The sequence below is a fragment of the Larus michahellis genome, chromosome 21, assembly GCF_964199755.1.
Source record: "Larus michahellis chromosome 21, bLarMic1.1, whole genome shotgun sequence".
Lineage (NCBI taxonomy): Eukaryota > Metazoa > Chordata > Aves > Charadriiformes > Laridae > Larus > Larus michahellis.
Genome location: NC_133916.1, coordinates 5,467,835 through 5,484,195, shown reverse-complemented (window position 1 = coordinate 5,484,195; position 16,361 = coordinate 5,467,835). Strand labels below are relative to the sequence as shown.

Sequence of the window (16,361 nt, the reverse complement as noted above, 5' to 3'; positions counted from 1 at the left end):
AGAGCAATGGACTCTGGAGCGGGCAACAGAAATTGATGGAAGCAGGAACTCAGGAAATGCCATCTCATTAATTACAGAAGAGAAGCAAGTTTATTTGAAGGCAGGTGCCTTAACACATGGGACGATTAGTCATTATTGCCAAGTGCTCTCCTTTGTCTCCCATATAGGCATGACGTAATTTGGGCATCCCCCTTCTTGCCTTTCCCTCTCCCTCTTTTCCTGACAAAGTGAAACACAAACAAACATTAAGAGCCTTTCACGGCTTTGATTCACGACCAAAAACAACTCTTGCAAGGTGCGGTGACGCAGCTTTGTAAGGTAATGCTGTTCTAAAACATGCACTGCCTTGCGGGGTGTCTGCACAGTAAGTGCAAACCCCGAGTTTCCCCGCGTGTTCCCTGCCTCTCCCATGGCCCCTCTTCTCGGACCCCTCCACCAACCACTCCCTCGGTGACCCACCGTCCCCTGAACCACTGCCTCGAACCTGTGCCCTATTTCTGATCCCCCAAAGACCTCGGTACTCTATCTCATCTCAGTGGGGCTACTTTCTGGATTACTTTTTTTTTTTTTTCTTACGAATAGGGTGAGTTTGTAATCAGAAATAAGGATTCCTTGTTACTGTGTGTTACACGCACACCTTGTCCTGCCTGCCCAGTGGGTTGAGTACGTTTTCAAAACACCCACGGTCCAGTTCAAATCCCCTCTGAAGTTTTTTAGGGATCCTTCTACTGACTGAACGGCATTTCAGATAAGGCTCCTAGACTGTGAACGGCATGAAAGCATTCATCCCAAGGGTGTTCTGACTCTTCCCATCCTCTTCTTGACTGGAACAACTAAAAGATTTAGTCCAGAACATGGATGAGTGCTTTGGGGAGATATCTTTTTCCCAAACCATTTTGATCACAAGCAGCAAATTCAGGGACAGGGAAGGAAGCCCCTTCTGCGCACTTTTCATAATGTGATCGATACAGAGCAGTAAAACTGAAATTTGAGCGCATTTTATGCCTGCAACTAGGGAAGAGCCCAAGTGACACCCTGTGCTATGCGGGGCTTCTAGTGGCAAGCTCTCAAACGGTCACTTGTGCAGCAAGAGACAACTCTTGTACAGTATGTGATATTTCCATAACAATTCTCTACTATGTGTTTGATGATTTTCATTAAAATTCACCACAGACTGATGCTACCAGGACCATCTACCTCTCAGGCACACAAGCCTCCCTCACTAACCCAGAGACAGACAGCTGAGATCTTAATCATTTCTAAGAAATCTGACATTCTTTTATATTTGAGTGAAGCTAATAACAACTGCTATTTTAGTTTCCCTCGCTGATGCCTTCCCTTCTTACCTAGTGCTGATGTTGTGACAGTAATGACAAGATGACAGCATAAAGCCTGAAAAATCTAAGCATAAGCCTAGGGTTAGAGACCCTTCTTCAGTGCATTTCAACCACAAATATGGCTTTTATGAAAATAAGGTTATAAAAAATTTAAGATAAAGACACATACTGGTATGTCTTCGACTGCAATGAAAACAATTTCTTTTGTTTGAATTTCAAGTCTTCCTACAAGATATTTCCAGCACTGGGATAAAAGGCAAGAGTCAACAAGAAAAAGTGAATAGTAATGGAAGTAAAACTGGACAGTCTGTTATATTTCCATGAATGCGAAAAATAAAGAGTGGCCTTAACAATGAAAGTAAATTATATTTTTAAAGGTTATTTCTATTTTACTACTCTAAGATATTAAAAATATTAACGAGCTTTAATGTACAGTTTTGAAATACATATGCATTATTGAGCTGATTCACTATCAGATTGCTAGAAGGCTTTGTGAGGAGAGAAAGTGGGGCTTTCCTACAGCTCCCAGATGTCTCATTTTTAAGGAAAATCGAGCTTCATGAACCATCATAGCTAGACAGCCATTAAAGGAAACATCAGGACCCTGCCAGTTTGGTTTTATGTAACACCTCATTAACTAAGTCACCATTTCTCTACCTCAGTTTCTGATTATGTGGTGCAGGAGAGAGTAATAAAACCAAAGGAGGTTAGTTTCCAAAAGGAAAACCCCACTACCTAATGATTATTACTTATTTTAATCTTAGACAGCAGTGATTTTTCCAGAACTGTGTATAGCTTGTTCTATAAGGTGAAATTAAGAGATTCATTCTCTTAAATTATCTTTGAGGGTGATTACTCACGGTCTTTTGTTACTGCCTGAGTCCTCCTTTTACTTGCTTGTTTGAAAAAAAGCAACAAAGAAATTGGTGCAATGGAACAAGACACTCTCCTACAGTCGCTAATCAATATTTCTGCATCTCTGAGGTGGCATCACGTTAAATGAGGAAAATTCCAATTTCCAGTTCTTCATTCAAGGTTAATTACAGGAGGCTGATTTCACAGTCTCAGGGCCTGACAGGCCAAACGCGGGAAGCCTCAGAGCAGCAGACCATGTATAAAAAATGGATTGTATTTCTTGAAGTTCCTACAAGAATAATGGATGGGATGGTCAAGAGAGACGGCTTGAAAGGAGCTGCACTGACTCTGCTCTGCGATTCTGATGAGCTAGGAAGAAGGATACCTCATTTCTGTAGCCACGGGCCAATTCTGACAATAAATGTAACGTCAGTGGGCAAATGGCATTGCTGGAGGCCAGTTCAAAGTCTTAATTTCCAAGTCCCTGGGCAAGAGAATTAGGGAAGCTCAAATTCATGCTGGAGTAGAAAAATTGTGGTTTCCAGTGTCCTTTTATTGCGCTTAAAGTAACAGTGATGTGGATGTGTAATGGCTCTGAAGCCTTACTTGGCAAATGCATGACGTATAACCAGCTCAGAAATGTTTGTAATTTATTTAATTTAATATTGGTTTCATTCTTTTTTGATAATAAAGAATGTGTGAACAATCATCTGCCTCTTCTGCTGGTTTGAGGGCAGGCTTTCGATCGCAGCTTCCATGCAGTATTAAGCATCTCAGGACAGTTTACGCCATGGAAAGGTAGGATAAATCATCAAATTCAGTACAAGACAGACGTAAAGAAAAGAACAACAATTTTTCCATTGTGCTCCGTGGTGAAACCAGGCAAGAAGTAATGTGTTTTGAAAACCTGGCAGGTTTAAACCCTGTCAGGAGTGGGGCTGCCACAGGCCAGGGCACGCCACCGTGCCGGACTCAGGCCCATTCCTCAGCCTGGTCCTCACCGGTGTCCCCCTGCCAATTTGTGGCCCCGCTGTGGCCACCACCACGGGGTGGTTATTCCCCATGGTCACCCGTTTTTCCCCCCAAGCAGCCCATCATTTTGGGAGCAGCATCCTGAGCCCCAGCACCTCGGCCTGCAGTGGGCTCCAGGCACAGCCCAAGCCAGGGTGAGGGGCCATTCCCATTATTGCTTGCTGCTGTGTGCCGGGAGCCCCTGATGGGTGCCAGACACCGTTCCCCACGGCTCCTAAACGTTCCCTCGGGATAAGAAACATGAGATTTCAGGGAGGAGAGAGACAACGTAACCACCCGTTCCACCCGCCCGCCATTTCAACTCTGTCGCGACGCAGAACTACAACTCCCAGGAGCCCTCGCGGAGGGGGGGGGCCCAACCCGGGGGCGGGCCCAACCCGCCCATTGGTCATTCCCTCGGGCGGGTGCGCGTCCATTGGCGTTCGGGCACGCCCATCCGCGCCTCAGCGGGGCGGCGGCGGCGGCCAGAGTCCGTCGGGAATGGCAGGCGGGTGCGGGCGGCGGCGGGCGGCGGCCTGGGCCGTGGGCTTGGGTCTGGGCGCGGGGCTGCTGGCGCTGGTGGCCGCTGTGCTGCTCCGCGCCTACCTCCTGCGCGCCCCGGCCATCCCCCGGCTGTGGGCGCGGCGCGGCGGCACCGCCGCATTCAGTGCCGGCGAGAGGCTGGAGCTCAAGGAGGCGCTGCGAGGTGAGGGGGCCCGGCGGGCCGCCCTGGCTGGCCCCGCTCTGCCGGCGCACCGGGCCTCCCCCGGGGGCTGCAGCCTTTGTGCCCTCCCTTCCACTCCCGGGTCGGGGGTTGTTTCCCCGGCGTGGCGGCTGCGGCGTCCCGAGCTCGCCCTGGGGCCGCCGCGGCCTTCTCCGTGGGGAGAGAGGTCGGCAGCAAGGGCCGGCCGTCGGTACGGGAGGGAACGGGGCAGCAGTGAAGGAGAACACTTCCTCAGGCGCTTTCCCCTTGGAGGAAACCGGTTGTCTATTCTCTTGAAGCCACTTTTCTTCCCGTGTTGATGTTCTTTAGTGTTTCCCTCTCCTACATGCAGAATGCTCCACACATCCCGTGACTGCATTACTAGCTATATCTCTGTCTGCTGGATAAGTCACTGTTGGGTTTTTTTCCTTTCTTGCTGGCTGAAATCTTGCACACCGCCTTGCTGCAGGCAGACTACCCATAACAAGTCATGGTGTGTTTGTGCTCCCTGACGCAGTCTTCTGCAGAAAACTTTGAGGGTATTTAGATCTCATGAGGGTTGGCATTTTGCAGGAAATCACACTCTGGCATGAAGCAATGGTCCTTGACTGTTCAAGTAGGGGCTGGGTTCTGGAAATCTCATGTTGGTTTGGAAGATTTATTGCCTAGCAAATTCTGTTGACATACGTTTTAATGGGAAAATGCAGGATGCAGGAGATGCTTATTTCCGTGATTCTTCTTGAATAACACACGACCTTTAAAAGAATCTGTAACCTCACTTGACAGATGCTCTTAGGCAGCTGTGATTGGGCCTAAGTCATACCTGTCTTTTGCATGGCAGTGACTCGATGTTGGGGAGCAGCCTTGTCTGACCCTGTTTAAATGACAGAGCAGATTAGAAGGAGCAATAAAAGACCTGTCTATTTGTATATCTTTAAGAGTTGGAGCATAATGAAAAAAGGTGCTGTAACAGTCTTGCCATCACAACCTGACTTACTATTGAAAAAGAACCTTGAAATGACAACTAAGCTGCCTGCTTAGCTGCCATAATAGTTTATGACTGCAAGGAATCCGTTCAGCATAGCAAAATGCAGCTGCTTCTGAACAATAGCATTTCTAATAACATCCTTCATCACTTTAGGATGAAAAACGGAATTGAAGTATCTAGAAAAATACTTTGGCTGAAACTGGAAGGAAATACCAGTGTGCTGCATGTGCACGGCTCAGCTGAAGTATGACAGTCTTTTTTGATAGTGGCAGCTCTTAGTATCCTTTGAAATAGTCTTTAAAGTCTGAAAGATATTCAGGAACATAAATATTACTTTTCCTTTTGAAATGCAGTTCAAGTATTATTAGACTGATTTCTGTGCCAAATGATTTCTATTCTGTATTTCATTGAAGGTGCTATTAAAATCCCAACTGTTTCCATATCTCCAGAGGACTTGAATACAACTGCCATGGCAGAATTTGGGAATTACATTCAGGAAGGTACTAAACTTTCATTCTTAGCAATCTCTGCTGCTTGATTTCATTTTCGTAAACGAATTGAAGAGAGTATGGTTCTTGAAGATAATGGAACAGATTTTTATTTTGTTTTTCCTCAAGAAAGGACTGGCAAAAATGGCATGCATAGGTCACCTCTGCAGCAGTGTACTTTGGTGTAGCAGTGGCCAAAGCTAGAACGTAGAACGTTCAAATGTCCTTTCGCAATGGTGGGGTTTGGTCCTTGAGATGGTTAAATGACCTTGCCATTAAAAAAAAAAAAAGGAAGGCTACCCCTGTTTCAGCCTGCTTTTTCGCAGTCCCATCATTGCTACCTGGAACACAGCTGCAGCACTGATGAGCAACAGTTCCTGGTTTTGCTTAGGAAAGTCTTAAATACAAAGTGAGATGGATTGGTAGAAGTGTGAGAACGAAGCTGCACATCTGCTTCCTGAAGCAAATTTGTTGTGGTCCGTCTTATTTACAGTGTTCTCCTTGAGGCTAAATAGATGACTACTCTATGGAGTGTATAATGATAAAATTGGGCATTATTGTTAATTTTTCTTTTTCATATGTTTTTAATTTTTTTCTTAACAGTCTTCCCGGCTGTATTTTCTTCAAAGTTCATTCAACATGAAATTGTTGGGAAATACAGCCATCTCTTTACTGTTCAGGGTTCTAACCCTGAACTGATGCCCTATATGCTGCTTGCACACATGGATGTTGTGCCTGCTCCCCCAGAGGGCTGGGATTTCCCTCCTTTCTCAGCTGCTGAGCATGAAGGTTTCATCTATGGACGAGGAACGCTGGATAACAAAAACTCTGCCATAGTACGTCGTCTTGGTAATACAATTTCAGAGAGATACAAAGTCTGAAAAGACAGATTGGTGGAATCTGTTCTCTTGAGATCTACGATATTGTCTCTCTTGCCCCTCCTTAAATGTAGGATGTGATTAATTCCTAAGCCCTGCAGTTTTCTCCCAACTTTTCCTAGTGATGAAGTGGAATGGTCTTTTGTTACTGAAGAAAGCAGAGTTAAAGCTCTTAGAAGATACAGAAAAACATATTCACAGCTGCAGATGTATTTGGTTAAATACTGTGTTTGAATTTTATGTCAAATGCTGTGTTTGAAATCAGGGATAGACTTTTTACTGTTTCCCAGGTGTCATATGGGTATTCAAAGCAAAACTTGGCCCTTTGAGAAGGCTTGAGTTTCAAAATAAACAATGTTTATTTATTATTACAGTCAAATAACCGTATATCTTTTGTTATCTAGTCTGTGGCAAAGCTGTTGTACTAAGTATATTTGGGAGGAATAAAGTAAAAAAAAAAAAAGATTGATCTGTGAAGGATTTCTCATTTGGGAAAAAGTTGATGGAAAAATTAGGAAGGAAAATAGTCCTTTGTGACTTGCAGGTATTACTTCCATGACAGCCCAGTATTTAAATTTAAACAGATGTTCAGCAAACCAGTGTCACAGATGCTGTGGCTGCTTATTGCGGCACAGGCCATACTGCTAGAAAGTTTGAGTTGTTTAATTATCAGTTTCAAAGCCTTGCAACTTAAAACTTTGTTTTGGTGCTTCCTTCTACTGTGAACTGCACAATTAACTCCACAAACGGACAATAAAAATCAACAATTTCAGTGAACAAGACAAAATGGGTGCTGACAAGGTAGAGGCAACATAATTTCTGCTGAAATATAGAAAATTTTAACTAGCTTAAACTGGAAAAAAAAGGTGAGATGAAAAAATACAACAAGTGGTAGATTTCATTTCTCATTCTTCATATTAAGTTTCTTGTTCTTCTGTTTCTGTCGTCTTAGCATTTTTTGTACAAAACATACCGCTTATTAAAATAAATGGATTTGGTAGCTCAAGTCAGAGCCAAACTGGGTGTAGGATAGCCAGTTTAAAGGAACAGTGAATTCCTTGGATAATTAGAACACTGTCGTGCTTCCTGTGCAATTTGTCACTGATGACTTCAGTACCAAGAACAAGCCTACACTGTGTTTTGTGTATGTACACTGACACTGTGTAGCACACTAAGTCTTAAGCATTATTGATCAAAAATATTGCAGTGCATTTTCCAGAGAATATGAATATCATCAGTAGGAGTTGTAGAAATAAAAGCTCAACTGTGAACAGGACAAAGTGTCCTTAAGGGCCTTGAGTGTATTATGTAGTTTTTACACTGCATTGCATTCTTTTACATTTATTCTCCTTACTAACACACGGGAATAGTACAATACATTCTGCTTTTTTTTCTCTGCAGGGTATTCTGCAAGCTCTAGAATTTTTGCTGAGAAGAAATTACAGACCCCGCAGATCTTTCTATGTTGGCATTGGACATGATGAAGAGGTATTTTCTTTCATTTCATCAGAACAACTAGTTTGTGTTGTTCATGTGTGTAACAAGGCTTAAACAGAAAGCTTAGCTAGAAAGTCTTTCCTGTTTTTCTTGGTTGTGAGAGTAGATACTGTGTCAGGCACGTGGTCATAGTTACATATTGATTCTTTGGCTTTAAGTGTCATTGACAAAGGGTTTGGTGTGATGAGCAAAGGGAAAAGAACACAGCAGAGTGTTATTTCACATTCTTTTCTGCGTGGAAGGTGCAGCAGGAGTCACATTTTGGACTATACATAGTATATGAAAGAATGGCTTAAGATTTACATGGTTGTTCCAAATGATCAGTAAACAATACAAAGAGACAGATGAGGTGGTTTTGTTTATTCATTTCCAAAATATACCTCTTTAAAATGACTAATTAATCTGTGGAGCTTATAGCTCTGAGATATCATTGTGTCCAAGAACTAGTAGCATTCAAAGCAACATTTGGTGGCTCGTGAATGGGAGCATCCCTCAGGGGATATAAATTCATCTGCTACTAAGCCTTTAAACAGTCTCCAATGAATTTTGCTAGGAAGAATCTTGTATTGACTGGTTGCTCTAGAGCTGTTCGCTAGTGGATTTCTTGCATTCTTTGCATTGTAGCACTGGTCACTCTTAACAGCAAGATGTTTTCCAGTATTCTTCCCAATGGCGTGGTTTAATCTGACCAGTTCCTCTGACTGGATTCTCACAGGTGTCTGGTTGGAAGGGAGCAGTGAAGATTGCAGCTCTCTTGGAAGCGAGAGGAGTGAAACTCTCCTTCTTACTAGATGAGGGAAGTGCAATACTAGATGGCATCATTGCCGGAGTGAATAAGCCAGTAGCTGTGTAAGTAAAAGAGAACACACTTCACTCTGATGGAAGTGATCCATTTTCTATAATTAATTTATGAGAAATGATCTTACTAATGTCAATAAAATATGTTTTCAAGGCAAGTGTCAGTCTTGAGGTTGCTAAAGCTACAGCAGTGGCACAAAGTGCACGCAAAGGACCTCCAGAGTTGCTTGCTGTCCATCACAGCCGTGCTGACAAAAGCAGAATGTTCCACTTAGCTAGTGCAAGCGTGTTAATTGTATGCTGCGGAGTGTGCTCACTGCCAAAGCAGCCAAAGACATCAGTCCTCCAAACACTTAAAGATTGTGTTGAGGATTTGTTGTTGCTGCTTCTTTGGTGGTTTTTATGATACTAAAAATATGGAGAGTTGTTCTTTTCACCTATAGTCTGTGCATGTGTATTTGGAGTTGCATTAATCATTTATTTATTTATCGTTGACCAGAATTGGTATCACAGAAAAGGGTTCAATGACACTGAACTTCACTGTGGAAAAAGAGCCAGGACATTCATCCTTTCCCCCTAAGGAGACAAGTATTGGCATTCTTGCAGCAGCGATGTCCAGGTGAGAGCTTCCCTGTCGTCTAATGCAGAAGACAGTCAAGCAGACTCTTAAGTCACTGATGCGTGACTTTCCTTTTTAATATTTGTATTTAGAGTATTTTGTAAATTCCCCTTATATGTTTGAAATTGAAGTTTGTAGCTCACTTTGAAGGGCAGAAATGCAATCCCCAGCAAAGGGACAATTGCCAAATGTCTGGAGTGTCTTTTCACTTCACCTGCTCTAATGTCAGTTGTTTTCTTGAAACCAAGACAATTGGTGCATCATGATGTCTATCATAATGTACTCCGTAGCGATAGAGATTGCTTTGTTTGGGCTGCAGAATTTCTCTGGCATTTATTCTTGCACATACCTGCTACATCTAGCTGATAATTATCCAAGCCAGTAAACATGGTGTAAAGTCAGAAAGTAACTGGGTAAATCATCTCATTACATGTCTGTGTAGATATCAAATTTGCTAATAAATACATTTTAGGAAAACTTAATATGCACAGATATGATAGTATTTGGCGTGATATTTTTGTAGGTTTCCATGTATTCTTTATCAGAGTCAGGATTTCGGATTTTTTCAGCTTTCTGATTCAGAAAGATTCAGAAAATCTTTGCGTGTGACTGGAATGCTCAGAAATCTGACGCAGAGCTGTGCTTGCAGATTTACTTACCAGGAGAGGAAAGTGGGGTTGCGTCTCAAATACATGGATACATCTCACAAATCAAATTCCTGTCAACCTTCTGGAGCAATAATAGCCAGAGATTTTTTAAGTTTCAAATGTTGATTTGCTTTGCCATAGACTGGAGCAGAATCCCTTGCGCAATCTGTTTGGCCATGGGCCAGAACTCATGACAATGGAGCACCTTGCATCAGAGGTGAGGAAAGAACTATAATTTCATTCTCAGATTTTCATATTAATAAGTAAAGAGTAAGACAGCATATGAATTTAGAGCTAAATTACATAGCTCCTGGAAAGGAGAAGACTTAAGCTGGCCTTTCTCCTGGAGAATTCTTTCTGCTGGAATTATTTCAGCCATAGCCAAGTGACTACCCTGTCTTCTTGAAAACTAGAAACTTTCTGATTTGTGGTTTTATTTCTTCCACTTAGTTCGCATTTCCTCTCAATCTCATCATGAGCAATCTATGGCTGTTTTCACCTATTGTCAGCAGGTAAGAAAAAATATCCTTGATGACCATTCACAGCCTCTCACCCTTAAAAGATGAAGATCACTAGCTATTTCTAATCTTGTAGTTTAAACAGTCTCAGGGCTTTAGCGTTCATAACCACATTCTTAATTGAATAGGCCATCATTCAGCTTATTGCCTTTGTAATTGTGCTTATGTTTTATTGATATTAAACTTCCTTGAAAAATGTTTATTTGGGGTTTTCTTCCTTTTTTGTAAGAGTTCTTGCCTGGAAGCCTTCTACCAATGCCTTGATTCGAACTACAACAGCAGTCACGATGTTTAATGCAGGAATCAAGGTAGCTTCATTTTGATTTTTCTCCATGTAGTACAATGAGACAATTAGGACATTTGGTTTCTACCTGTTTATATCCAGTTGTAAGATCAGTACTGGTCCTGGTCTTGGACCCTGTGTGGTGTCACCGCCAGTCTCATTTTTACTTTAGATGTGGCTTGGATTTAGCTACAGTTGAAAATACCTTCCTTCCAGAAGTGTCTGATCTCTGTCACAGAAAGGTCTCTGTAATAAACACTTCCCTAGCCCGGATGAGGTCTTGTGTTTGTGAGCACAGGTCTGGCATTTACCTTCATGTGAGTAGGGTTAGTGTGCACCTTGGACTGAAAGGTAACAGGTTCTGGCTGATAAAGCCGGATCTTGCCCTGATAAGGAGGTGTAGCTATCCAAAAATACTGTAGCCCTGGAAAATAAACAGGCTGTTTGGTGTGTCCCTGAAAAAATCTGTTACTGGAAAGCGTCACTGGACAAGAAAACAAAATACAGTGGCTGAACAGTGACACTGAGTGGCCAGGAAAGAAGTGACACCCTGGTTTCTTGTTTTTTTTTTTTTTCTAAAGACTATGCCTTTTTTGTTTAACAAAACTGTAAATACTCATTCTGTAGAAAAGAAGAGTTATGTGTCTTCAGTGAGATGATTTGTTAAGCAATTTACATGTCTCATACTTGGGGAAAAGTAATATGACAATGAGGTAAAAATACTGCTTAAAAAACCCAACGTAAACTTTCAGAATTTCTCAATATAAAGTTTCTGAAGGGAGAGGTCTTATCTCAAGAGGAAAACTTCTCTATAACAGTTACCTTCATTTTTGTTGAACCGAACGTTTCTTTGTGTAATTGTCTGCATTATAGATGAGATTTTCAGGATTTTAACACAGGGTGCAAAAAGAGATACCATGTTTAATGTTAGTGAAAACAGTGAAGCATTCATTACTCTGAGGCCTGGAGTTGCTTGAGCAATTTCTTAGTTTGCAGTTGGCATTTCAATCAGTTTTAAATTTCCTTTTAAGTGTTCGTCCTTCATTTTTTTTCTAGGTAAATGTCATCCCATCTTCTGCAAAAGCAACCGTGAACTTCCGGATCCACTCTGCAGAGAAGGCCGCTGAGGTACTCGCTGTACCCCCAGGTGCGGGGTGTTCTCCATCCCTTTCTGAGCAGAGCAACACTTGGCCATTTGTGGCAGCAGATCTGTTCTCTAAGAATACTCTTTTCATCTCTCCCTGTATTCATAGAAGCAGTAGAAAGGGAAAGTTTGGGAATTGCTCCATGGTGGAGACTGTCAGAAACACAGCTTATCTAATGTCTTTTCTGCTCCTTTGAGATGTGCCTTATTTACTATGGCTTCTGGATGTGGGGCAGAGCAAGAGGCAGACCGAACTTGGAAGTGTGCCTTGCAGTTGATCGAGCAGGTTTCAGAAGTATTTTTGTTCCAAAGAGCACATGGATCATATGTGATTATGGAATGGAAATGTTAAGGTTTCTGACCTGTGAGAATATGTCAGTGTTGTACACTTCAGTAGGCATGACTTGCCTGTCCAGCCAAGGACAGCTGTGAGACATTGTTAGTAAATAGTATCTTCCCTTGCCAAGCCTTTGCTGAAAGTTCACCTCTCCGGAACCTTTTTCTGGATTATTTACTCAGATGACCTAACTACCAAGTAGAAGCAGGTTGACCACCTGCCTTTCAGGACTGAAGCAGTTCAGGAATACCTTGAGACAGTGACGTGCATCTGATTGTGCTGGGGTTGAAAAAATTAGCTTAAGTAACAGCTATACAGTGAGGAAGAGAGGCTGCCACACAGTTTCAGTCCTGACTATGCACCTGTATTTGCAGCCACAATTGGCAGTTCATGGACAAATGTTTTCTGGAAAGTGGAATATTTGCTGACAGGTAGCAGGGATGCTCTCTCCTTTCTTTTGCTTATTTAATCTCCGTGTTTTACCCATAGGTGCTGGAGGCAGTTAGAAACACTGTTGCTGATGACAGAGTGAAGATTGGTGTAGTAGATGCCTTTGACCCGCTCCCCGTCAGTCCTTGGGATGACCAGACATTTGGAGTCCATATTTTTCAAAGAACCATTCTGGATACTTTCCCAGATGTTGACAGCGTAGTCCCAGGTAACAGCAAACACATGATGATTATTGTTTCCTCTCCAGCTTCCACCCTGTTTTTCTCTCTCTCATCCTCCAGTATTGACTTGTTTCCATTTTCTGTGTACTTCTCCACCCCGGCTGTTAACTACTGGAAACAGCTGGTTTTTCCTCTTTTTATTCCATTCCCTCTTTATGTTTTAGAAGTTTTAATGTTGTTTTTTAGTAGTGGAAGTAAAAAAGCAAACAGGAAGCTGACAGAAACAATGAGCCTTGAATTTGACTCTTTGTGCATACAAAGGAATCTCTTCAGGGAAGAAAGGAATTGTGAGGGAGAGTTAGGAGGTCTTCTTGCTTGAGGTCTTCTTTTATTATTTTCATAGGTGGGAAAGCCATTCCTGCTTTTCTGTATTGTTCCTTATGATCCCAGCCCCTTCCCTTTCTCGCAGCTCCTTCCTACTCCTGTATGGTTTGTTGGACTGCAGTTTGAAGCTCAAACTTTTGTGGAGGCTGAGTATCATGACTGTTCTTAGAATGATTGAATTGTATGTTCAGTTCCTCCTGTTCATGAAGGAGAGACTGTTCTTCCAGGATGTACCAGTAAACTGTTTCCAGTGATTTTACTTTTGGTGTAGTTAGGGGTTATGTAGAACTGTTATTAGATGCCTTTCCTTTCTCCTGGGAAAAGTGTCGGTCATTAAAATTGCTGGTTTCATGCAAAGTAAACCTGAGGTTTGTTTTCCAGGCACATGTATTGGAAACACAGACAGCAGGCATTTCGCTAACGTCACAAATGCCATTTATCGATTTAACCCGCTGCCCTTGAAATCAGATGATCTTCCCAGGTACTGTATTCTGTCGGCATGTGGGCAGCTGTTTGGGGTGGGGACTAGTGAAAGAGAAAATCGATATGTGTTAGGCAGAAGAAGGAAACCCAGCCTTGTATACCTTGGCGTGGTGGTGGTGTTGCCTCACATTCTGTTAGGCCACCCGTTTCCTGCAGATTTGGGTGCTGCAAAAATAGGGGATGGTAATTACACTGAGAGAGTATTAGGCTTTACTCTTCTTCACTTCAAGTGCAGACAAGACCTCATTAGGTGTCCCATTCAGTAGTACAGCAATGCTGTGAAGCCGACTGGATGCTTTAAATAGTGCAGCAATGTGAAAGGTGTTGTCCTGGTCATTGGCCTTGTTTCAGAGATTTATCTGTGTGTGTGGACGCGTGCCACTCTGAATTTATTTGCTCCTTAAAGCTGGAGGTTAGATTTCCTGGAGCAAAGTGATAACAAAGAATGTCATCATGAAGACATTGTTTGTTTAGCATGTATTAGATTTGGCATTTTATTGAGGTGCAGATGATACCGGAGTAGAGTGTTCTCGTAGCTGTACAGGACAGTGACACAAATGACCAAGAAACAGGCAGGGAGCTGGAATACTGTTTTTTTTCTTTTCCACATACACTGTGGACTTGGTTGTTGTGCTCTGAGCCGTAGAATCAGTAAATTTGGCTGACCTGAGGAACAGACATTGCCAACAGGGCAGTATTTGGTGTACATTGTTGTATTTTTATGTTGTGCATTGCTTTATGAAGTGAACAGGCAAGTAGGGTGCTAGGTGTATGCAGGTGGGTCACAAATGCACACTGGCATGACAAACATTCTTCTCTTTCTCCCAGGATCCATGGGTTGAATGAGAGAATCTCAGTTGAGAATTATGAGAAACAGGTTGAATTCCTCTTCCAGCTGATTAAGAACTGTGATACTGACAAGCTGCCGGAGCCTCACGCAAACTCCCACGAGCTGTGAGAAACACACCTGAAAAGAGCAGCTACTCAGGTGGACTCTGGGATGGCAGGGGTCTGGGCCATAAGACGCAGTTGTGCGTTGCGTATTGAGCTACGTCTGGAATTTGGGTTTTATAATTGTGGTTTACATACAGATGGAAAAATTGATGGTTGCTGCTTTAGGCGAATGTATGGTTTGCTGGAAAGTGAGAAGAACCTGGACAAAACACAACAAATAACCCTGATTTCTGTTTCTCCCTGGTCTGACATGCAGCCGTTAGTCTGATGGTATTAATTTTTTCAGCACTTTCTTTAAGCCTCTGAAACTTGTAGTCACTTAAAAATCTAAGCTATAATCAGCAGTCACTTGCCTATCAGTAAAAGAGGTGAATCTTCCTGTGTGTGCTTTTGACAAGCTCATTTTTTACAGGTGATTTTTTATAAATGATGTGTCTGTCAAAAGCTCACGTGAAACGTTTGTGGCATGGTGTAGTTTCATGTGATTGGTAAAATTACACTAAGAGATTGTGGCACTGCTGCTTGGTCTGGGCTTCTTCCCCAGGTGATGGTCTCAACCAGTGTCAGTGTTGACTTGATACTGCTAAGTTCTTCCATACATGCACTGATTTCTGACTCTCTTAAAATACTGAGCTCCAGAAGTTCTAGCTGTGTTGTTTTGACTGATGTTCCCCTGAGCTCAGAGGTGCTGAAAACTTTTCTTCCTGTCTTTTCAATGACCTCTCTCTCACTCTTTGCTATGGCCCAGGGTATTTTGTGCAGCTGGGTGTCAGAATAAGTCATTGCAGTTTTAAATAAGAAACCAAATCTGTGTTGTCTACTCATACGTATTCTCTTTTCACTGAATCGGTTTCTGTAGTGTATGTTTCTCTTTTGCTTCTCTGAAAACTTGATTATGAAAGATGGTGAAGTCCTTCAGTTTCTTCCAGTTCAGTGGGAGCGGAGAGTCATTGTGCCTTCGCTGCCTGTGCAAGCAAGTTTCACTTTACTGCAGCACTTCTCTTGACTCAGCTCTTTGGGAATCCTAGTGCAAACAGGCCGTTGATGTTGACTCTGTTTCATCTTGCACTAGCGTGCCTATCTTTGTTAGCACTAAAGGGTTAAGCATTCTTTTGGCCTTGATAGTCTCTTTAGCTGGAGTTACAAAGACAAAGTAAAGACTGGGTGAAAAGTGCTTCATTGTACTGACACGCAGGCTCTGTGCTGCAGGTACTAGTGCAATTCCTCCTCTTGCACTGTTGCAGAGATGTATGTCTCTTTTTCAGAGTTTGAATTGTACACTGGAATGGGTGGTTGTTCTGCTCTAAATCATATTGTAAAATGCACTGGAATGTACAGGAAATACCCTGAAACATATTCTGAAAAACAGTGATGGAACTGGGATTCCTATTCTTTCCGTTCACCGTTCTCTATTTATTTGCAGTCTGATCTTATCAGTATTACCAATGGAGTAAAACTGTGTCAATCTACTAAATAATTGAAACCAGATCGGCATTTTCATCTAATAAAACAAGGAATGCAGATTCTTTTCTGATAATTATTTATTCTTTTTATGTAACTGTATAATTGCAATGAAGTCATTTCCACACCTGATTCTACACTAGATCAAGTCATAAAGTTTCCATCAAAACAAATCCACATATTTTCCAGGCTGCATTAATCTTTGCACCCTCCCTGGTACTCCCCTTTCTGTACAAAATTAGCTAACTCTGGTTATGCATTATTAGGTAGTAAATAGCTTGCATCTTTTACAGTTTATTGCATTTTGTCTGTGTGCCCTAACGTCATTAATTTGTTTAGCCGCATGTCTATGGCTCTTTTGTGAA

The 16,361-nt window shown here is 42.3% G+C and overlaps 1 protein-coding gene across 2 annotated transcripts; it reads left to right on the top strand.

Moving 5' to 3' along the window:
• The first annotated feature begins 3,658 nt into the window (after positions 1-3,658).
• Positions 3,659-16,072, top strand: PM20D1 (peptidase M20 domain containing 1). Of its 2 annotated transcripts, XM_074563981.1 has the most exons (13): positions 3,659-3,909; positions 5,308-5,394; positions 5,986-6,218; positions 7,662-7,748; positions 8,473-8,606; positions 9,055-9,174; positions 9,963-10,038; positions 10,272-10,333; positions 10,569-10,647; positions 11,679-11,750; positions 12,593-12,761; positions 13,480-13,579; positions 14,410-16,072. In XM_074563981.1, exons 1-13 carry the CDS (start codon positions 3,705-3,707, stop codon positions 14,537-14,539), a joined length of 1,554 nt encoding a protein of 517 aa, XP_074420082.1. In that variant the 5' UTR covers positions 3,659-3,704; the 3' UTR covers positions 14,540-16,072. The 2 variants fall into 2 exon arrangements, with proteins under 2 accessions (XP_074420082.1, XP_074420083.1); XM_074563982.1 differs by lacking the exon at positions 5,308-5,394 and having other exon boundaries at positions 3,671-3,909.
• The last annotated feature ends 289 nt before the right edge of the window (positions 16,073-16,361 follow it).

Bases quoted from the DNA above. Each gene is read 5' to 3' on its own strand.
- PM20D1 (XM_074563981.1), top strand. From the start codon at position 3,705: ATGGCAGGCGGGTGCGGGCGGCGGCGGGCGGCGGCCTGGGCCGTGGGC. The intron at 8,607-9,054 runs GTAAGTAAAAGA...ATCGTTGACCAG, and splicing joins GTGAATAAGCCAGTAGCTGT to AATTGGTATCACAGAAAAGG. The intron at 10,648-11,678 runs GTAGCTTCATTT...TTTTTTTTCTAG, and splicing joins TGTTTAATGCAGGAATCAAG to GTAAATGTCATCCCATCTTC.